The sequence below is a fragment of the Podarcis raffonei genome, chromosome 6 (genome assembly GCF_027172205.1).
Source record: "Podarcis raffonei isolate rPodRaf1 chromosome 6, rPodRaf1.pri, whole genome shotgun sequence".
NCBI lineage: Eukaryota > Metazoa > Chordata > Lepidosauria > Squamata > Lacertidae > Podarcis > Podarcis raffonei.
In genome coordinates this window covers 52,816,571-52,839,432 of record NC_070607.1, presented here as the reverse complement: position 1 = coordinate 52,839,432, position 22,862 = coordinate 52,816,571, and the positions used below count along the sequence as shown (strand labels likewise).

Sequence of the window (22,862 nt, the reverse complement as noted above, 5' to 3'; positions counted from 1 at the left end):
AGCTAAAGTGGTGCTTCAGTTTAAGAACAGTTTCAGGTTAAGAACGGACCTCCGGAACAAATTAAATACTTAACCCGAGGTACCACTGTAGTCCCAAACTGCTCTCTGGTGAACCTCAGTGTGAACAACGCTATACAAACCTAATGTTCTAATATACCTGCCACTTCACAGGGACTCTGAAGGATATTTAACCTCCAAAGATAGAAGAAATGTCTTAGCTGGAGTTCTCTGAAGAGTTGCAAGCATTATCTCTATTAGACAACTGTTAGGCTTGTTGGGCTTATGCTGAGGACACCAATGGAGTAGTAGCAGCTAAAATCACCTCTCGGATTCAGATGAAGTCCCGCCTGCAGACCTCTCCAGCTCTTTTCGCACCAGCCAGCCTGTTAGAACCACATCCCAGGCAGTGTTCACTGGTCACACATGAAACAGGGCCTCCTTTCTATTTTTATTTTTCAGAAGTAAACTGTCCAGGATTTTGATGGTGCAAAGTCCTGGCATGGTTATTCTGCTCCTTATGTGACTTTAAGAATCAGAGGTTGTAAATGGGTATTGTTTCTGCAGCTCCAGGATCCTGATCAGAATGAGGCAAGCAACCCCCAGAAAAAACAGCCACAACAAAACCCAATAGTAGGTGGGCATAGAGAACCAGGCTCTGCAAAGCTCCATTTTAGATCCTTTGCACCTGCCGGAAAAAAGAGAGAAAAAATAATCACCTGGTACAATCAGTCAACTATCGTCTGGTGCCCTGCCATAAGCTAGGCCCAGTAAGCTCCGGCTTCCATTATTTGTAGCCTTCATAAGAATGAGTGTACTTTTAACAACACTAAGGAAACACTAAATTCTGTAAAATGTATAAACACAAATTCTTTATACATCCCTTCTGAAACAGCTGAATTCTGCAATCTATACTGAATGTGCACATTTACACACATTTTTGTATGATTTCATGTCATTTATTAATTCCATGGTCATAAAGGCTAAACATTTTACATTTCTTCTACAAAAACAGGACCCTGAGTTTCTCACAGAATGCTGAATTCTCAGAAATGAAAATACATCAGAACAGGCCTGCTAGATCCACCCAAACTAGAATCCTGTTTCCCCACAGTAGCCAACCCAAATACCTTAGTGAAGTCCACAAGCAGCACATGAAGACAGAATTCCTGAGATTACTCCCAGCAGCTGGCATTTGGTGGCAATGCTGCTTCTGAATCTTCTCCTCATGACTAGTAGCCACTAATAGACTTTCTCACTCATGAATTTGTCTCACCCCCCCCTTTTAAATCCACCTAAGAGAGGGGCCATGACCACATCCAGTGGCAACCAATTCCATAAACTAATTTTGTGATGTGAGGAAGAGTATGTCCCTTTGTCTCGCTCCAAATCTCTGGCCAATCTGTTTCAACAGAACACCCCAAATTCAATAGAACACATTTCCTAGCTCTACAATATCCTTTTTCTTTTTTGAGATATGGCAACCAAAACTGTGGATTACAGAAAGTTCTGTTCAGACTGCAAAGAAAACTTCCCATGTGGAGAAGGGCTAGAACAATCCTATGGATGGCAAGCATAGAAAGCATTGTTCACTTACAGAAGCGTCTCTCCCCTCAGTTCCTCACATTCTTCATCTAGTTCCTCAATGCCTGATTCCTCTTTGGGTTCTTCCTCTACAGTCTTACTGATGTTGCTTCTGCACCGAAGTTCTGACTCCCTCCTGAGAAGAAAGACAGTGTGGATCCTGCAGTGGTCAACTCACCCCAGAAAAAGAGGCTCACAGCTCAGCCAGCAATGGAGTACATTTCTGGTAATGCTGGATGAAACTTCAGAGAAATGGAGTCTCTCTATCACTCAAGGAGTTTCTTTGGGCTCCCATCTTTGCAACAGCAGATTGACTCAGCCTAAAATATATTTGTCCTCCCAAGGAGGTAATTAAAGAAGACCGAGAGCCATTTTGGAGATGGGCCCTGATACAGAGAGGGACTAATTGGCATGTCCCCTGGCACAAAGAACAGCTTCACTTTACATGGCAATACCCAGGCATACCGGTGTTTCTCTCATCAAGTAAAGTGGAGTGTGATTGATAAGTGGCATCCTCACAGCACCTGTGTACATGTCCTGGGAGCTCCCAGGTGTGTGTATTTTAAAACATGGGCCTGTTTGCTGCAGAAACCAGCAATCCACTTGCAGCAAAATGCCTGCTGCACAGTGCATAGCCAAAACATATTATCTGGGAAACAAACTGGCATAGTTTGATGTCTTCATCACTTAGATGTCTGCTCTCATTTAAAGAGGCCAGGTTCTCCCTCCAGGAGGCAGAGATCACACTGCTTTCCCTTCTGTGTAGTGTCTTCTGTCTACAACATGTGAGGCCCTTCTTTGTGTGCCTCCTCCACGAGAAGCCCAGAGGGCAGCAACACAAGAACAGGCCTTTTCTGCACTGGCTCCCTGTTTGTAGCATGCTCTCCCCAGAGAGACTTGCCTAGTGCCTTCATTACATATCTTTAGGTACCAGGTGAAAACATTTGTCTACAACCAGGCATCCTATTGCCTTTTAAATGTGTTTGTTGGAGGGGGGGTTATTGGTTTTGTTTTGTTTCATACAATGGGTTACAGACACTTCAGGTTGCGTTACAGACCTGCCGAAACCCAGAAGTACCAGAACGGGTTAATTCCGGGTTTCGGGGGTCGCTAAATCACACTTTGCGCATGTGCAGAAGTGACGAATCGCAACCCGCGCATGCGCAGATGCACCGCTGCGGGTTGTTAATGCTGCGGGTTGCGAATGTGCATCCTGCACAGATTACATTCACAACCCGAGCGTCCACTGTACTTGTTTTATTACATATTTTGTGTTCACATTTTGCATTTTTATGTTGTGAACCGCCCTGTGATCTTCAGATGAAAAGTGTTGCACAAAATAAATAAATAATAATAATACATCATACTCGATTCTGGTTGTCCCTGCCATGCTCTGCTGGGAGAAGCTGGGAGATGCTGCATGCAGGGGAAAGCAATTGTCAGCAGAGTCTTCCTGGAGACTGTGGGGTTGTCTGTGGGGAGGAAATGATAGATAACCACACTGGACATGCCAAGGACCAAGCAAGACTATTCCGCACACTTGAATCAAGCTTTGCCTCTTGCATCAACCCGTCCCTACCTGTCTGGGTTCTCCTCCTCCACCTCCTCCTCCTCCTCCACTGCAGTTGATTTAATTGCTTCCCCCTCAGAGCTCTGCTCATTTTCAGGGCTGTGAAAGTGCTGCAATAAGAATCAAGGAAGATTGTGATCAAAAGATGAAGAGAGGCTGGGAAGCCTTGAGCCACTTGCATCATCTCTTCTGGGGACTAGAAGGGGGGTGGCTCCTTGGAGGAAAGTAACAAAATTCAAAAAGAGCAAGCATCAAAAACTGGATCAACAGAATAATGGATCGTGAGCAGTTTGTAACTGCACTATTCTGAGAACTACAGCTTTGATTTGGTAGTGCTAAGAGCTTTTCCAGATAACCTATTTATTTTATTTTTTGGAATTTTTATTTCCTTACATCCCACCATTCCTGCAAGGAGCTCCTGGTGGCATACATGGTTCTCACACCCCCCACACCCCAATTTTACCCCCACAACAACCCTGTGAGGTAGGTTAGACGGAGAGGTTGTGACTGGTCCAAGTTCACCTGTTAAGTTCAGCAGGGATTTGAACCCTGGTCTCTTGCACAAAGCTTACACGGGGATTAAATTATATCCAATATTTGTTGAGCATTTGTTCTGATTTATTTGCAGGGTGGTTATAAAACAATGAGCATCCATCCTGATTTTCCTGCAGGGTGCTTACACATCTTTCCTGTTAATTATTTATTCACTCCACACTTTTCAGTTAATTTCCTCATCACGTTCCTAACTGCCAAATTATAACTGGATTTCCAACACTAGAGTGAGAGCATTTTAATCTACTTTAATTGTGGAAACTATAATTTCCCAGTTTGCACTCAAAATCCCTCCTGCAAAATACTGGCAGTTGGGAGTCTCCTAGCCCTCAAAGCCTGAAAACTTGAGTAACTAAAGGGAATTCCAAATGTGGCATTCTGAATCCCAGGATCTGAGGAGGAGGGTGTGAGGATGAGTCATGGCTGCTGATTCCCTGTGGTTAACAGTGCTGCTAGGAATTTGTAGCTCACTAGAAGCCTCAGAGGCTGGTACAAAGCGCTTTTGCCAGTGATTGTTAACTTTAATGAAAACAAAAAGCCGCATGAAGCAGAGAGTCAGATAAAAGTGAGTCACGTGAATTCACATGGACACTGAAAGCAGACAAAAGCATGATGTGCAGTTACTTCTCTCTCATTTTTGCCAGCCAGTCCCTTTTGTTGACGCTAGTTCCTTTGTGTATAGCAGTTTTGCTTAATCCTGAAGAAGATAATGTAAAGAAGGCCTTCCAGTTCAGCTTCACAGACAGTGGATAAGGAGAATAGGCAAACTTGCAGCAACAGGAGAAGGCACCACTCCTGCATAGTGTCCTGTTGCCCCAGGTTTGTTAGAATACCATATATTGCATCTGGAACAGAACTTGGAATCCTTATAGCTAAGTTCGCTTCCAGACTGTCAGCACTTTTGCACTGACCTCTCACCCATTCAAGTGGATGCCAGCATATGTCTTTCATGGAATAAAAAACACCTTCATAACTCACCCCCGTGAAAGTGGGCACATTGCAATACAGAGCTCTTGTGCTAAAACAAAAACTTTGCAGTAAGAAAAGTGACAGGGAAAAGCACTGGAACTGTGGGATAACTATCACTTGATGGCAGCGCCATATAACTTTCTTGCAGATATTGTGCAAGCAAATCAGGACACATGTTCAATAAACTTGCCCATCTTGGACCAACCCAAGGCTGGTCTTGAATGTGGTGCTGTGGAAACAATGTCCAAGAAATGAATGGGATTGACGCATACCAATGTAAAACAACAAATTGATAATAAGAACACATTTACCAGATCATCACTGCCAATAAGTTTTCAGGTCACTTTCAGGCCAATGCTGGGAATTGCAACAGACTGGGAATGAACAGATTCATTTCCCATCATGCATTGCAATGGCACTTAGGAATTACACAGCCTTCAATACTGGTAAGCTTTAATAAACATGGCTTAGTAAAAGCTTGCTTTTCCAGCTTCAGGCAATACAAAAATGATCTCAACTTAGATTTGAATAAACTCATGGAGGAACTCCAGAATGTGCCCAGGTGGAATTAGACGCATGTGTGCAATCCATAACGGGCAATTCAGTTGGAATGTGGGAAGTCACTGTGTTTTGGTGCATTGCAAAGCAGCAAGCAATGAAGATCAGACATATCCTTCATTGCAAAAAGCTCATCATAGAAGGAGGGCTTCCTTACCATCAGCTGTCTGGGAATCACTGCAATGCTGACTCTACGGCGAGCTGATCCCTGGGACATAGAAGAACAATCCTAGTTAGCAGAGCAGTAGTTACAGGGAGGCTTGCGAAGAATGCATATTCCCTGAATGTTCAGCTTTCATTAAAGAGACTTGTGGTATGTTGGGTTATGGAATATACGGGAAAGTCTGCAGGTAATATTATACCCAGTTGCTCAGGAACAAGGAAGCCAATTTTGCTGCATTAAGTCAATGAGTGCAAGGAAACTGAAACAAGCAGCAGGCATTTAAAAATATTTGATTCTGTTACATTTTATTTTATTAACATGTAGCATCATTAAAATAACTAACATATTGGGTCACCTGTACTGAAAGTCTTCTGGTTTTGAATGGATCTCTCCCCCATCCACTGGATGTCCCTTTAGCATATACACCCCCCCCAAAAAAAAATCTAGCTAGTATGGTTAGGGCAGCTAGACCTCTGCTCAAGAGCTCATTTGTAAAAGGAGCCATTCATGGAACGGAACAATACTTGAAGGGCCAAAGTGACCCATTTGCCTTCTGGCATGATCTCAGGGAAAGCAGCAGCAGCACAGGTCCTGTGCTCCATGAAACATATGAGGAGCTGCACATGGTCACCCCACCCTGTCACTTTACCTGCTGGAACATTCGCATTGGAGGATGCTTCAGTCTCTGCTCACTATCGTCTAGGGAGACAAAAACAGGGGAAGGGCTGTAGCTCAGTGGTACGGTACACGCTTTGTCCCAGGTTCCGCCCTTGGGATCTCCAGGTAGGGCTGGGGAAGTCTCCAGTTTGAAACCCTGGAGAGATGCTGCTGGTCAGTGTAGACAACATTGAGGTCAATGGACCAATGGCCTGACTATGGGAAGGCCTCCCATGTTCATAAAGGCAATCACTGCATCTGCCTTGAACTGCTTTATGCTCTAGAGCACACCTGAGCAGAAGGTAGATTGGAATTTAGTAGCAACTTGCAGATAATCTGCAATAACTCAGATAATTTGTGGTTAATATGGATAATTTATGATTTCATAATATAATGGAAAATATTCTGAACAACAACAACAAAAAGCCCACAGTAAATTAGACTGCAGAAAGGGCAGAAAGAAAGGGCAGAAAGGGCAACTAGGAAAGTACTTTGTTTGACAGGACTGTGAGGTACTGAAAACAAATTCCTCAGCTCATAATGTACACACAGGCACCCTGTTCTTTAATTCTAACTATATGGCTTTTGCTCCAAGTTCTGGTTTGTAGATCTTTTGGGGAGAGGTCTTAGTCAAAAAAATAAAGTATATCTGTCAAGTATGAAGACTTCCCACCCATATTTTCCCTATAGGATAGGAGCACCTGCATGCAGACAGTCTGAGGTGCATTCCCTGGCATCTGCAGGGCGGGCTGGAAGAAGCCTTGACCTGAAACCCTGGGGAGATGCTGCCAGTTGGTGTAGAGAATATTGAGCTGGATGGACCAATGGTTTGATTCAGTATAAGGCAGCTTCTTCTGCTGGCCACTGAACAAATCTTCAAGTCAGTTCAAAGGGCTTCACTGGTACATGTAATGCAACCCCAACCCTGTTGGGGTTATGAGGAGAGTGGCAGCAGTAGCAAAGAGCTGCCTTTGTTTCTCTAGAATCACCTCTCATGAATTTGCAGTTCAACTGAACTGATGCACTGCAAGTGTTGGCTTTTCATCAGTGTGCTGTTATCTATAATCCATTTCAACACCCAAAAAAGCCCCATGCAACTTGCTCCTGAGAACTGACTCCAGCGCCTGGTGTCTTTATTCCCGCTAATGCCCCTTCTGTCCACACATCAGCATTTGTTCACATTATGTTTTCATCTCAAGGCACCGCACAGCCACACTTTGCACAAAAGCGGGCCCCACCTCACCCCTGTTTTCTGCCAGCTGCCGGTTACGCGAGTTCTGCTGAATGAGCCTCTTCATCTCCTCCAGCTCCGTGTGCTCTCTCAGGTGGTGCCTTTTCAGGTTCTCAACGTGCTGCACCATCACCTCTGCAGCCCGGCTCATGCGGGCCTCCTGTGGGAGAGATGGCAAGGGGTGGTTTAAAGCAAAGCAGTGGGGCAAGGTAGCTCAGAGACCAAAAGCCAGCACAGTCCTCTTGGGAAGGGGCCTGGAGATATTGCTGCGTGTTTACTTATTTCTGTATGGCAGATTGGCCATGGAGGTACTTCGGGTGAGAGGTGGTGGATTGCCTATAGATTTAATAACCTATAGCGTTAATAGCAGATTAAACTGAGGAATTCCTGGTCCTCCAGAGCACATTCTCTTTCCCATTGTGCTGTATCAGCTCTCAAAAGAAAACAACAAGAGTCCTTTTAATAAAAGAGCTTCAAGATCTCGATACAGTAAGTTGGCGGAGCTCAGGCCCAGAAGCCAAACGCAATCTGGCCCTCAGAATTCTCCACAGGCCAGACTCCCTCCTTAGTCACATCCCTCATGAGCCCTGCTTCCCACTCTCCTTGAGTGTTTTTGCCTGGCTGGAATGTGTCCTTGGACTCTGAAAACACCTCTTACCTGTCTGGATGAAGGGTCATGGGGGTGTGCAAGTGTTTGCAGAAATTAGCCTACTGTACAAAGGTAAAATTTATAGCAATTGTTCTGCCCACTTTTGCTGTGGCATGTGGCCCCCAGGAAGGTTGGCTAGAAGGGAAATTGACTCTAGGACTAAATGGGATTCCTCATGCCTATGGTAAATCTTTAAAACAACCAATAGTGTGAATTTAAGTTCTACACTGGCAAAAAGACACATCTGTAGAAGAGCCCACAGTCATTTGCTTTATGTTCACCACCTAGCCTGGTAATTGACCTGATGGACAGCTCCTAATTTCTCCGCTGCGCCCGTTGCCCGTTCAATTGCTCCTTCTAGGACGGCAAGAGTGCTTTGCAAATGTTCTACCAATTCCTTGTGCCTGGGGTCCACGCAGGCCTGATCCAGCTTCTGGAGAGATAAAACACAAGATGGGAAATGTTGGATTAACTGGACTATCAGCCTAACTCCTAACTGAGGTTCTTCATCAGACCTTGATATAAAGGCAATTCCAAGCAATGGATCATTACTTACACATTAGACATATTCACCAGCAGTTTAATCAGGTTTGGTTTAGACAATTGCATGGATCCACAGTTCCCATGAGCAGAACTCTGTTTACAGGGTACTCCAGCTGAAGGAAGCAGAGGGAGGTGGTTTTTGCTGATTCCTCCTCTCTGTTGTTGTCCCCCCCCCCCGGAGGAAAAAATGGCTCTGGAGGATTGGGGGACCTCCGAAATAGTGTGGAGAGGTGGCCATGAGGTCTTCAGGGGGAATCCGTCAAAATCGCCTCCCCCTTTTCCTCCAGCAGGACCTCATATTCTGTGAATATCTGTGATATTCTGTGGACAGTTGGATCAAAATGAAGATAGTTGAAATTAGGCCCAATCAAAAATCCATGGGATCAAGTTAATCATTACACAAGTCTCATTTATTTAAATGGAAACTAAGTGCAATTAACTTAGGCTGCTTACCAACAGCTATCACCCAACCATATTTGGAAATAACTTTGCAGTTTTCAGATTTCTGCAATTGCAACATGGTGGAATAGTGCAAGCAACATAATTTTTAAATGACACACTAAATGGGGTGCAAAAATGATGGTGAGGGACACCCACTTAAAAATGTTGAGAAAAGAGATATATGGTGACCATGAGAATCAGTAAAGGGGAGAAGACAGCACCACTCACTGGACTATGTCCTGTGTACTATATAGATGAAAGACAGCACGACACAAGCAACAAAAAGCACCACATCCCCTAAAGTGCTTATAGTGAACAGTGATCCTGTTTGTACCTTGCAACAGACTAGCAGCCTCATACCTGGCATTGCTTGAGAATTCTAAGAAACCAAAATAATCAGCGCGGCTTTGAAAGGTTCAGTCCACCATCTTGATTCAAAATGGCACCCAACTGCATCAAAACACCAAGATCTCAGGAACCTTCGTGCCAAATTAAGTCACAATGCTTTAAGAGAAATGCAGCAAACGAATGGTCCAAATGGCCAAGGGTTCTTGGGACATGGCTCCACTGACCTGCAGCATCGCCCGGCATTCCCCAAGCTCATGCTGAATATTCTCCTCAGCTGTGTTCCTCGCTCGCTCTTCCACCTGCACTCGCCGCCTCAGCGTGAACACGTCACAGCGGAAGGCAAGAGCCAACTGTGCAAAAGCTGCCTGCCAAGAAAGGGGGCAGGTCAAAACACAGCAAACGACTCTCAGGAACCGACATTCAAATGCAAGCATAGGTTTAAAAAGGAAAAAAAGGAAAGGAAACTCACCAGCACCATTGCAAAAACAAAGCATTTTAGGGGAAATGTTTATGGCCTGGCTTGTGAGAAAAGGAAGGCCAGTTCTAGAAACAAGCATCTATATTTTGCTTAAATATTTTAATAATTTTATGCAAATGTATTCCTGAAGTTTTCAGGCTCTTGAAGAGAAGAAGAGTTTGGATTTGATATCCCGGTTTATCACTACCCGAAGGAGTCTCAAAGCGGCTAACATTCTCCTTTCCCTTCCTCCCCCACAACAAACACTCTGTGAGGTGAGTGGGGCTGAGAGACTTCAAGAAGTGTGACTGGCCCAAGGTCACCCAGCAGCTGCATGTGGAGGAGTGGAGACACGAACCCAGTTCACCAGATTACGAGACTACCGCTCTTAACCACTACACCACACTGGCTCAGTTTCACCTCAGTTTCACCTCAACAGCCAGTCGGGGGCGGGGGGACGGGGGAAGAAGGGCAAATCAGGTTGCCAGTTGTGTATACATCTCTGTGTGTGAGTTAAACTGATAAGAAGCACTTGAAGGCTGTGCCTGGAGACTGGTCAGTCAACCTCGGTTGTTTCTAGTCTAATGTCTACACATTCAGGCTGGGCACTGGGTGGAGATAGTAAGGCTTTGGGAAGCCCATTGTTATTGGTGTCGTCATGACCATCAAGCAGGTGCCTGTGGAGTCTTGCGAATCCATCTTCCAGGCACATCTCAAAGTTCTAATTGTTCAAGACACGCCCTGATAGCTGAAGAAAGTATTGCACCCTCCCAGCAATAATAATTTGTGATTTAACTATTGGGAAAATGTGACTTGACTACATATTGGGAACGGTGCATTTTCCCATGCTATACTTTCTAGCAAGGCCCTTGGAATGTGCTGCAAATGGATTGGGAATGATCAGCAGTTGTGAATGTAGAGATTTACCAACTGTGTGCAATGAGCTGCTGATCAACTTAACACTTGCTCTATGGACAACTTTAGATGAGTGCGGGATGTTCCCCGCCAAGGGCAGCAGGTGGTTAGTCAGAGCATCAGCCATACTGGAAACATTGTGCATTATATAATATTTGTATACCACTTAATACTGAAATCAGTCTCTAAGTGATTTACAAAACAATAAATATGACATATATAACAAACAATGAAACGGCAAAACTGCAATGCAATGCAATAAAACAATAAAATCACTAAAACTAATGACATTTAAAAACATCTTTAGAGTCAGGGATCCCTTCCGTCTCCAGCTTGGCTCTCACCAAGGCACACCCTGACTTGCAAAATACTACATGTGAGACTCAAATTCTACCTGACATCTGCACAAATCACAAATACCTATTACTCATTCAGTATCACTTGTCCCATTTTGCTCCCACCAAACACATCATCCACCCAATCACTCTAATGTCACCCATTCAGTCACCAACCGCCAACACCAGTCACTCCTTCCACTCAACAAAAATGAATAGGAAAAACCAAGGAGACAATGAAGCCATTCATGGACAGAACAATGTAAATAACAATACAAACAGCCACCCATCAGTCACACAGACGGACTGTTCCTCCTAGCAATCTGGCTCTCAACCAGCTTGCTGTGCTCCACCAAGACTCTCACCCAAGGATGGGTGGAACTGCACACACACCCTCACCTACTAGCAGATTTATCTGCTGCTGTTGTTGTTTTATTATATATATATATTTATTTGATTTTTAAAAAAGGTAAACATACAACAAATATCAATTCAGGATCTAACTATTAAAATTAGTCTGACTCTCCTGACTTCCCCTCATCTAATGGTAATATTTACAACTGCATATTAACACTTATCCAAATGTTTATCCTTCCAAATTATCCATACTATCCATTACTTTACAAGGGTGTTTAAAATCCTCCTAATGTTTTAACCTGCTTACAATGGTCTCGTAAACAAATTATGAACTTTCCCCATTCTTTTTTAAAGTTCTTATCTTCTTGATTTCTGAGCTTCCCAGTTAATTTTGCCATTTTGGCAGAGTCCATCAACTAGGTTCCAACAGATTTCTCTGTTCATTCCAGAATTGTTAAGAAGGTAAATTAAAAGATTTCAAAATTAGAAGGCTGCTGACCAATGTAGACAAATTTGTTGTGTATAGTTTAGCTATATAAAACAGTGTAAATTGCCAAGGGAATTTTGAAAGCTAAATTATTTGGGTAAACTTTAAGTTTTGACAATTTGCAGTTCTACGAATGGATGTTTTATCTCACTCTTGGATTGTCTTGTTTGTTTGTTTTGCGATTTAATATTGTTATGGCCACGGGCTACGAACAATAAGAACCTGATTGACTGAATAGTCAGAGCAACACAAGGGCCAGGGCCACTGCCTAACTACCAGCTGGAAAGCAAGGCCCCCAAATAAATGGTGAGATTGAAGCTGGTTGCTATGATCATTTGCTGTTCTGACGATGGTCTCGCTAAGCCTCAGAATATTTCATTCAAAGTGGCACACAAAAGTGATACTAGACATCAAGCCACGTGGAGACAACAGCACTCAACTCACCTCCACATCCTGCTCTGTCAAAGCTACCCTGCAAAGGAAGAGAAAGCAGAGCCATAAGAGATTTCATGACATCCACAACATGTTGCATTCTTGATCCTCTTATCTGCAAAAACTCTGAGCAAAGAGATCCAGATGGGAATACTTCTGTTCAAGAAGAAGGGCAAAGGGATTGCAGTGCCAATATTAGCCCAAGGTATACAAGGGAACCGGTCGGGAAATAATATGGTAAGATTCCCCATGGCTTCACAATGTCCTGCAAGACTGTCTACGTGGGTCGACATGATCCGAAATGCAGCAGTTTGCTTCCGTCTGACTGCAAGATCATTTTCGTGCCACCTTCTTGGAACAGGTGCCATGCTTCATACAGCCCTCCCTGCTCACAAGAAACAGATACGTGGAAGGTTCCTACCTATGCAGGCCCAGCCTTTGCAGCACAGAAAGTTCCATCGCGGAGGTAGTCAGCGCATCTTCAGAGGGATCTGGGTCTAGGTAAAGAAAGATCAGCCTTGAAACAGAGCCAAACCAGAGTCAGACAAGGAAAATCAAGGCTCCATGACATCATTCTGTATCTGAGTAGAAAACACCAAGCTATGGCAAGCTATGGGTCTAAACCACAGAGCATAGGGCTTGCCAATCAGAAGGTCAGCAGTTCAAATCCACATGACGGGGTGAGCTCCCATTGCTCGATCCCTGCTCCTGCCAACCTAGCAGTTCGAAAGCACTCTAGTGCAAGTAGATAAATAGGTACCGCTCTGGTGGGAAGCTAAACAGCGTTTCCATACGCTGCTCTGGTTTGCCAGAAGTGGCTTAGTCATGCTGGCCACATGACCCGGAAGCTGTATGCCGGCTCCCTCAGTCAGTAAAGTGTGATGAGCGCCGCAACCCCAGAGTCGTCCGCGATTGGACCTAATGGTCAGGGGTCCCTTTACCTTTACCTATGGCAAGCTAGTAGTTGGAGCATGGGTAGGCAAACTAAGGCCCGGAGGCCGGATCCGGCCCAATCTCCTTCTCAATCTGGCTTGCGGATGGTCTGGGAATCAGCATGTTTTTCCATGAGTAGAATGAGTCCTTTTATTCAAAATGCATCTCTGGGTTATTTGTGGGGCCTGCATGGTGTTTTGACATGAGTAGAATGTGTGCTTTTATTCAAAATGCATCTCTGGGTTATATGTGGGGCATAGGAATTCGTTCATTATTTTTTTCCCAAATATAGCCCGGCCCCCCACAAGATCTGAGGGACAGTGGACCGGCCCCCTGCTGAAAATGTTTTTTGACCCCTGAGTTGGAGGTTGGTCAAAAGCACTTGATTTACAGGTCACCCACACACTAGATTTACAAGATACCAGCTACTGCCAGGCCTTTATAGTCAAGATCTTTCTAGCCTAGATCAAGACCAGTTGCAATGTAGATTTTTGCCACTCAGGATAGAGGCAAACCATCCATCCATTGCTCTTCAGCCATGAAACAAGCAAACAGAATGACATAGATAAATAAAGCAGGAAATAAAACAATGGGGAACTAGGACCCGAGAGACCAGGGTTCGAATCCCCGCTTAGCTATGGAGTTCCCTGGGCTAACTTGCGCCTATCATTGCCTCTCATAGTCTAGCCTACTGTACAGGATTTTTGTGACAATAAAATTAGGAGGGAGAGCAGCAAGTACACTTTTTTTAAATGATGCAGTTCCAAAATACAGATTATTGCTCAGTTTTAAATAAAAAATAAGGGAAGAATATAGGGGAAATGATGGAAAGGGCCACCTGAACCTGGAAGTCAAGCAAAATATGCTAATTTTTGCAAAACAGTGTACATTGTCTCATAACCCTGGATTCAACGCAAAACAAAGGTAGGCTCTAGCTGCTTACAGCCTGTCACTTTTAGCAGGAAACACCAAACAAGGAAGTTTAAGAAGGCGAGCAGCTGAGGGTGAAGAAAGACAAGGGGGGGAGGAACAGTTTCACTGGGGCAGCTAGGAAGGGCAGGACAAGACCTGTGCGGAAGACACCAAGGGGAGTTCCTGGTGACCTACACCGGAAGAAACACTCCTCCAAGTAATCTCCTTGGGGCTTAGAAAGGAATGTGTTGATCTTTTATGGATGGAGACAGAAATAGAACTGAGAGGCAGTGTGGCATAGTGGTTACAGTGTCAGACTAGGACCCGGGAGACCATTGTCTTACTTGGCCATGAAGCTCACTGGGTGATCTCGAGCCAGTCACAGTCTCTCAGCCTGACCTACCTCACAGGGTTGTTGTGATGATAAAATGGAGGGGGCGGGGAGAACTATGTATGCCACCTTGAGCTTTCTGGAGGAAAAGCGGTACATAAATGTAATAAATAAATAAATCAAGTAGAAACAAAAGGAGAGAAAGAGAGAAGGAAAGGGAGAAGCAAAACAGGAAAGAAGATAAAGTCCCTGCCAGAGAAAAATGGTAAATTAAATTGTTGGATTATGCAGAAATGGCAAAATTGACTGGAAGCTCAGGAACCAAGAAGACCAAAACTTTAATAAGGAATGGGGGGAAAATTATCTTGGAAACCACTGTAAACAGATGAAAACATTAGCAGGACTGCAATAACACTTGTAATGTAACCGGGTACTATGGAGATAATGGAGTTATTAAAAAATAGGGATTACTGAAAAACATGCAGTAGAAAAAAAATTAACAACTGAACCCATGGAGAGGAAGGTGGGAAGTCCAGAAATTCAGAGGAATCTTTTAACTATGGATGTGTATTATATTTTTATAATTGTAAAATCAAATAAAAATTATTTTGGAAAGAAGGAGAAGCAAAACAAAAGAGAGTGAATGGCAGAAAAGGAAGTGCATGGGAGAGTCTAGAAAATGTAAATAAAACATTAAAAGAAGGGAAGGGGACACTCCCAGAGGAGAAGGGCAAATGAGGAAAGCCATGGCAAAGTCTCACTCACCAACCTTCATCACTCTCACCACTATCTTCAAAGTGCACCGCTGGTTCCCTGCCCGTCGTGCTCTCCTTGCGTGCCTGTTCTTGGAGTTTCCTAGCACAACGCTGCAAAGGGAAAAGAGCAGCAGAGAGGTGTAGAGGAGGACACACAGCCCTGCGGTGATGGACTAGGCTCTCCTAGAAGGGGAAGGAGTGACACAGGTAGGAACCCCAGTGATGCTAAGCTCACACAGTAGTGAGGAGCAGAGGCAGAAGAAAACGTCTCCTTCCATGTAGAGCACTCTGGAACATCCTTTTAGGGGAAAGACTTGCTAGGGTGGAACAAGGCAGGTTCCAGCTGGTAAATGGATTATGAGAAGGGGGACCCCACCCCCATAGTGCTATGTATGAAACTAAGCAGTTCTGGAGCTGATCAGCACCTAAGATGGACACTTCTTGGGAACTTCCTGTTAAGAATAAGTCAACTAAAAGTAAAGTGGTCCCCTTAGTGCTGCTCACCTTGTCTGTGCTATCAGAGCTATGCCTTCTCTCATCCATCACCCTTTCTGATTCACCTTCTGAACTGGCCATTGTTCCTAGAGAATGGAGGGCAAAAGGTCAGACTTGTACTCATCTCAGCTTCTAATGTGCTGGGTCAGCGAAGTCAGCATGGAATATTTCCCAGTCAACTCCAAACCAGAAGCTAGCAACAGAATCAGAGGCATCAACGTACACCTCCCTGTCCCTTGAACAACAAGGGTGGAACAAGATAGCTAGCGGCTCCCAAGGACACTATACCTTTAAAGCACATTCAAAATACCGCCCCACTTCCCAAATTCTGGCCACTGTGGTTTGTTAAGGGTTGCTGGGAATTGTGACTCTGTGAGGGGTAAATTACAGTGCTCAGAATTCTTTTCAGGAAAGAAAACGCTTCAAATGTGGTTGAAAAGTATAGTGTGTACACAGTCTCACGAAGGAAGGAAGGAAGGAAGGAAGGAAGGAAGGAAGGAAGGAAGGAAGGAAGGACCATGCCTGTTTAATGTCAATGCACACTAGACATGTGATCCAAAATCTAAGACCAGGGAGTGGTGGCTCCATTGTAGTTGGGATGGGAGAAAGAGAACAGAAACGGGGGCCTAGAATCATAGAATTACTGAGTTGGAAGCCTACCCCCAAAGGTCATCTAGTCCAACCCCCTGCAATGCAGGAACCTCATCTAAAGCATCCATGACAGATAGCCATCCATCCACTGCTTAAAAGCCTCCAAGGAAGGACAGTCCTCCACTTTCCAAGGGAGTCTGTTCCACAGTCAAACAGCTCTTACTATCATATGTTTTGTAAGAATCTCTTTTCATGTAACTTGAAGCCATTGGTTCTGGAGCAGGAGAAAACAAGCTTGCTCCATCTTCCATGTGAAAGCCCTTTTAGATATTCGAAGATGGCTATCATATCTCGTCTCAGTCTCTTTTCCAGGCTAAACATACCCAGCTCTTTCAACCATTCCTCATAAGGCTTGGTTTCCAGACCTTTGATCATCTTGGTTGCCCCTCTCTGCACACATTCCAGCTTATCAATATCCTCCTTAAATTGTGGCGCCCAGATCTGGATGCTGTTCTGTGAGAGTGAGTTTGCATAGTCTTCTCACCTGGCCAATAGGAGCCTGAGGTGCTCATGGAGCACTGAACCAGTACCTGACGTCAGAGATGTTGTTCAAAGTCAAGCCACTAAACCATGCAAGAAGAAAGCATTTCTTTGCAGGTAGCCTGTGCAAGAGGTCATCTGTCAGAGGGCTGCCTCCTAGAAGTGCAGCTAACCCCACCATCCTGTAGGGTTGTGAGCCTTTAAATCAGCTGCTCAACAATGAAGACCATGGCAACTTCCAGGATTTAGAGCAGTGCTTACAAACCACATCAGGCATTGTGAAAGAGAGAGAGAGAGCCTCCTCCTACCCAGGGAAATTGATTCCTCCTTCCATCCCCAGGCTTTCTCTGTTTCCTTACCTGAATCCAAAGATAGCCTACTTCCATCCAGCTCTGCCCGATGCTGCATCAGCGGCTCTTTGCTGAAAGATAAACAGGCTGGATTAACGACCACAGAGCCTCACCAGCATGGAGAGGAAGGTGTAGCCCAAGCAGGCAAGTAACTCTTCCCTCTGCCCACCCCGCCACAGGCTTTCAAGATCCTATGAGTTTTGCCACTCCAGAAGGGAGACCCTGGGAGCAATTGCCAGTAATGTGTCAAAGGGAAAGTTTCATGGTGCTGGGTCACCTTCTGCAGTGTGATCTGGCTTGATGTGCTGCAGGCACAGCTTCCCAACCATCCCACTCCCTTCTGAGCATCCCCTACTCCACGGATCCTGGCTGGCATGGACTCAGCATCTTTACCTCTGCAGCACCGCTCCACTCGCCATCCTGGACCAGGTGGCTGGCAGCCAAGACTGCAGAGTCCTTGTTGTGACCTCTTCCTCCCTGGTAAACTGGACAAAGAAGCACTCTGTAAAGACATTTTCAGGGGGGGAAAAGCTATGAGTCACAAACCTCTGGCAAAGGTTTTGTGTTCATCACATTTCAACTACATTGACAAATGGGCCTTGCAGTCTCCAGGCTGCTACTGTTAAGTAACTATCTGCTGTAATCCAGGAGGTATGGAAATTTGTTCCAGGATGGAGAAAGCAGGCCATCTGCTGGGGAGGCTTAATATTTCAGTCTCAAGTACATCCGAAGAACGCTCACTCCAGGAGTTGTTCTAAATAAAAGCCATTGTTTTCTTTTCTGGTCTCATGGACAGGCAGCAAATCTGTAGTTGTGCAAGTCCCACCCACCCAACAACAACAAAATACTGCAAAGCAGGTGGAAAACAAACAGTTTAGTTGGGTGCATTAACATGTAGTTTTGCAGTAAACAGGAGAAGTGAGGAAACACATTAGAAGAGACAAGGAAGTACACAGAAAGACAAGTCGTGACCATGAAAAGCAGGTGTATATGATTGCTATACTCTTCCAAGTGGTGGAATGTAAATTGATCAAATATTAGATCTAGTAGCACCTGTACACTGATGGTCACATGTATTCAGTGTAGCAGACACTGAAGACTAGCTGTCAGGTAAATCAAATTCAGTTCAGCACTGGTGTGTAGACAAGCTTTGAGGGTTTCTACACACAAAATTGCTATCACATGGAAGGCTGCTTTAAGCTGCTCACCATAATAGCTGCTGCACGCACGCACTTTGGGAGGTTTGCAAATGTGAGAGAAACATTGCAACAGCCTTTAAGCTCTGAGGGTTTTGTGAAAAGTCTGGCCTTACAGATAAAGGCAGAAGACACATGAAAGAATGCCTAGGTAAAAAAGACAGAGACTGGAAGATGAAAAATAGAATGTCCAATAGAGATGGTCAATAAGTACATATCACAGTTGAGAGGCAACAAGGCTGCAAATGGAAGTTTTATCTTGGTTCATAAAGGAGGATTCCACCCTCACAGGTTCATTGTTATTCTCATTTCACACTTCCTTAAAACTGCATATTTTAATAGCTCATAAAATACAAGGGAATAGAGCCAAATAGCATCTTAATCCTCTCCCTGCCCCCAGACCGTAGAGATAATAAAGTGAATGTACAATCAGAGCTGTACCTATGACATATACAGTCAAAAACGTACCCCCCCCCAAGATGTACTACTAATATGTAATGGAAACCAGCAGGGCTAAATGCCTAGACAGAGCAGGGTTTCATAAAAGCCTCTCTCAGCCATGCATTCACCAACAGAGCAGCCATATAAGAGCAATTACGCACTGCAACTAATCCACTATATAAACACACTCATGAAATATACATGCCTCAGCGTTTTGTGAAATATTTTTTGGTTGGAGCCAGTCTCCGGGGTCACTACAAACAGTTTTGACTCTTTTCGAGACTACTGTTCTAACAACAATTCTATGTGTGCAAAGAGGGAGAGCTGTTGCCTCATCTCACCTTGGGGCCCTTCCTCCTTTTGGAGATCCCAAGTTGGCTTTAAAGCAGAAGCTGTCAGGAAGGTGAGAGAGAGAGGCAGAAAGCGATTGAGGGGGTTTCACGGCCGCTGCTGTTGCACCAGCGCCTTCACCGCCATGCCCAGTGGGACATTCTTCTCCCCTGAGAGCACCTGCCTATGATGGATCTCTTCTCACAGCCTCTTTATCACCCCTGCAAAACACAGGTGCTATTGGGAGCTCCCGCTCCGAAGCTTTTCCCACAGAAAGCAACTCTAATCCAGGCCAAGGGCACAGAGCCGGGAGTCCAGGACCAAAGCAGTAAGCAGGAAGGGATTGCTTGACTTAACACTTTTAGCTCTTTTCCATCTAAGGATCCTTAGCCACATCGAACATTAAAGCTTCCAAACTCATAAGACAATAGAGAAGGGATAAGTAGGAAGTCAGATATTTGTCATTTCCACCATCAGATTGTTCGCTTTAAAACAGGTATCTCCCTGTATACATGTTCAATGTGTTGGCTCCCCACCTCTAAATCATATGGACACAGGCTGCATTGATATTGTTATTCTCCACAAACTTAACAGGTGCTTTTTTTTCTTTTTCTTTTGCAAAGCTGGATGGATTTGGCCATGGGAATCCACATGCTGAGACTTCAGGAGACCTGGGAGCAGAGGCTTATTATTTACAATAATTCGACTGCATGGTCCCCAATGTGTTGTACAACTTAAAGCAATACTACATAAGATAAACACAATAATTAAAATGAGAGAGGTGTGTAAACCATTAGAGCACATAAGAAATAGGAGGAAAATAAAGCATGAGAGCAGGGCAACATACATTTAACATCCAGTCCTGGTTTAGAGGGTAAAAGGTGTCAAGATATCCAAGTTAGACAAAAGCTATCCTTGGAAATTCATTCTTCTCATTTCCACAACTATAACACAGAGATCTCTGTTGCCCCCACCCTCACTCAGTGCTGTTGGAATCCAACTCCCATCAGCCTCAGTCAACATGGCAATGGTCAGGGATGATGGGAACTGGATTCCAGCAACATCTGGAGCATCACAAGTTCTCCCCAACCCCGATCCACTGTTTTTCTTGTTTAGGAATTTCTAATGGATGTGTCTGGGCTCACTCAGCTGGCCTCCTAGATCACATCCAGGTCTACTAAAGTGTCTGAAAGCAGCCACACTGTCTGGGGAATGACAGCATTGGTCAAAACATCCAGAGGGCACCAGGCTGGGCAAGGATATTTTCATTAATACTGCATCATGCCCTTTCGACAGAGTAATGCTTTTTAAAATTTCTTCTCTCCCACATCTCATTTCAAAGTTCACTTAAGCACATGATCTACTGTTAAATTAAGGGATCTGGGACACTGGCAGATTGAGTGTGTGCAGCCCTGCCAGGAAATGGCCACAAGTGCTCTCTGACCCTTTCCCCCTTTGTGCTCGTTCCCCCGCCTGTGCAGCAAATATATAAGGACAACGGACCTACCTGGACACAGGGATGTAAGGACTGTCAAATGCTGAGCCGCAAAGTCTGAGCATGAGCACCGAAGGAAATCCCTTTGAAGAGGGTGCTCCTCCTACGTTGATGAATGCAGTGCAAGAGCCTAAGCTGGACAGAGACAGGGACAGTCTGCCCCTAAACAAAACCGCCCGCTAAGGAAGACCAGGCTGCAGTGCTTCTCCTCCTTCAAAGCAGACTTCCTCTTGCCAAGCTTGCAGTCTTTGGAATGCACTTTTGCTGCTGCTGCTGCTGCTCACTGGAGAAGCCCCTTGTTTATAAGCCGGATGGCTGCCGCCTTGTAAACATTGCATGCTTGTCATGGTTTCAGCTCTTTCTAGCCATATGTTAGAGCAGCTTACAGACTGACAAGGAGACTGTCTCAGTTCCAGTCTCAGCTTGGAAAGGGAGTGGGTCCCTCCTGGGTAAACTTACTACCAAATGCAGTCAGCCAGCCCTGCTAGGTTTGGGGCCCTCCTGTTCATTCTGCTAAGTGGGGCCATGGAGTTCTGCAAAATCCTGCCCCAACGCCATACTGCAGTTGGAGAACAAATTGTGCAAGAACTGCAAACATCTCTCAGATACTAACCTAACTGGGAGGACCCAGAAGTCTACTGTTGCCTCCAGAAAGAGTATCATTTCAGAAATTGCATCAGCAGAATTCAAGACATTTAAACTGCAGCTGTGTCCATGGTAAGCCTGTTGGGATACTGCCAGGGAGATAAAGTCCATCTGAGCTTGCATCTGAGCCCCCAAGCTCCTTGCCGGACGACCCATCAACCTCCCGTAGTCAGGCAATATCAGCAATTCAGCGACACTAAGCCTCAGGCTTAGTGCACACTATAACAGCAGAATTCACACAACAGAAGTTGCACAGCATGAGAGCAGAACATGCATATTTACAGTTTATTAGGCGTTGGTCAGAACAAAGAAAACATGACCATCTGCTCCGACTGCTCAGGCAAGACAGACAAAAACGAAAGGAACTTATAACATAAACATCCTGTGAGACAGGAACTTACGCAGGCTGTTATACAAACACCCTGCTCCCTTTTAAGGTGGAACGGAAATATCCTAACATCCTCCCCCTTTCCGTGTAACCTGTAGTACCTGTGGTTCAACCCAATTGCAACCTTTGTGCGTAAACCTTCAGTTGTTCTCTGTTAACAACCTTAGACAACAGATCAGCAGGAATTTCATTTCCTGGCATGTAGGACACCTGAATGAGTCCTTTCTGAATACACTCTCTTGCACGATGTAGCTTAATCTGCAAGTACTTGGTTCTTTGCTTGCAACTCTCTGAGTTCAGCAAAGCCAAACAAGATCTATTGTCTTGATACACTTGTATAGGACATTTCACAGAAACCCCAATGTCCTTAAACAGTTGCATCAACCATTCATAATCCATGAGTGAAAATGACAGAGCATTGAGTTCTGCTTCACAGGAACTTAGGCTAACTGTTGTCTGCTTTTTGCACAACCAGTCAAACAGGCAGTGGTTGTACATGTAGCATACTCCAGAAGTGCTTGTACCATCCGTGGTGTCACTTCCAAAACTTGCATCTGCAAAGATTTCAAGACCTCCAGTCTTCTGACTGGTGAACCTCAGCCTGTAGTGCATAGTCCCTTTCAAATACCGGGCTATGCGCTTCAGAGCTTTCCAATCCTGAACAGTAGGATTGTTAGCATGTCTGCTAAGCAGGTTAGTGCTTACAGCAATGTCAGGTCTTGAACATCTAGCAATGAAATTCAACTTGCCTAGAATGCATCTGTACAGCGTTGTGTCAGAAAATGCTTCAGCAGTACTATCTACCTGGTAACCTGTCACCATCGGTGTGTCTGCTGGGTTTGCATCAACTAAATTCAACCTGGTTAATACATCAGTAATTTTCTGTGTTTGGTGTACCAGAAAATTACCTGCTTGGTCTCTCTCCACCTGCAGAGAAAGATAGTTGGATACCTCACCAAGATCCTTCATGTCAAAGTGCTCCTTCAGCTGAGCTAGGGTGCTTTGGTAAAAAGCCTGATTCTTCCAAAACATCAGAAGATCATCAACAAAACATAAACAATACAGTTTGTTTTGCCCCTCCTCCTTGACAAACACACACTGATCAGCTTTGCCCTGGTGAAAACCTAGAGAAAGCAACGTTTCAGTGAGTTTTGTGTTCCAACACCTGGCACTCTGCTTGAGACCATATAAGGATTTCCGCAGTTTACAGACCAT

At 44.7% G+C, this 22,862-nt stretch overlaps 1 protein-coding gene across 3 annotated transcripts; it reads right to left on the bottom strand.

Annotated features, from left to right (window-relative positions):
- Positions 1 to 435: 435 nt before the first annotated feature.
- On the bottom strand, positions 436 to 19,764 carry LOC128415976 (inositol 1,4,5-triphosphate receptor associated 2-like). Of its 3 annotated transcripts, XM_053392898.1 has the most exons (16): positions 19,131 to 19,764; positions 17,546 to 17,654; positions 17,162 to 17,223; positions 15,681 to 15,757; positions 15,191 to 15,287; positions 12,667 to 12,742; positions 12,258 to 12,285; positions 9,487 to 9,627; positions 8,232 to 8,363; positions 7,294 to 7,441; positions 6,043 to 6,092; positions 5,388 to 5,438; positions 3,161 to 3,261; positions 2,949 to 3,053; positions 1,595 to 1,717; positions 436 to 685 (listed from the first exon to the last, which is right to left on the bottom strand). In XM_053392898.1, exons 2-16 carry the CDS (start codon positions 17,569 to 17,571, stop codon positions 526 to 528), a joined length of 1,377 nt encoding a protein of 458 aa, XP_053248873.1. In that variant the 5' UTR covers positions 17,572 to 17,654; positions 19,131 to 19,764; the 3' UTR covers positions 436 to 525. The 3 variants fall into 3 exon arrangements, with proteins under 3 accessions (XP_053248873.1, XP_053248874.1, XP_053248875.1); XM_053392899.1 differs by lacking the exon at positions 17,546 to 17,654 and having other exon boundaries at positions 17,699 to 19,764; XM_053392900.1 differs by lacking the exons at positions 17,546 to 17,654; positions 19,131 to 19,764 and having other exon boundaries at positions 15,187 to 15,287; positions 17,162 to 17,225.
- Positions 19,765 to 22,862: the final 3,098 nt, after the last annotated feature.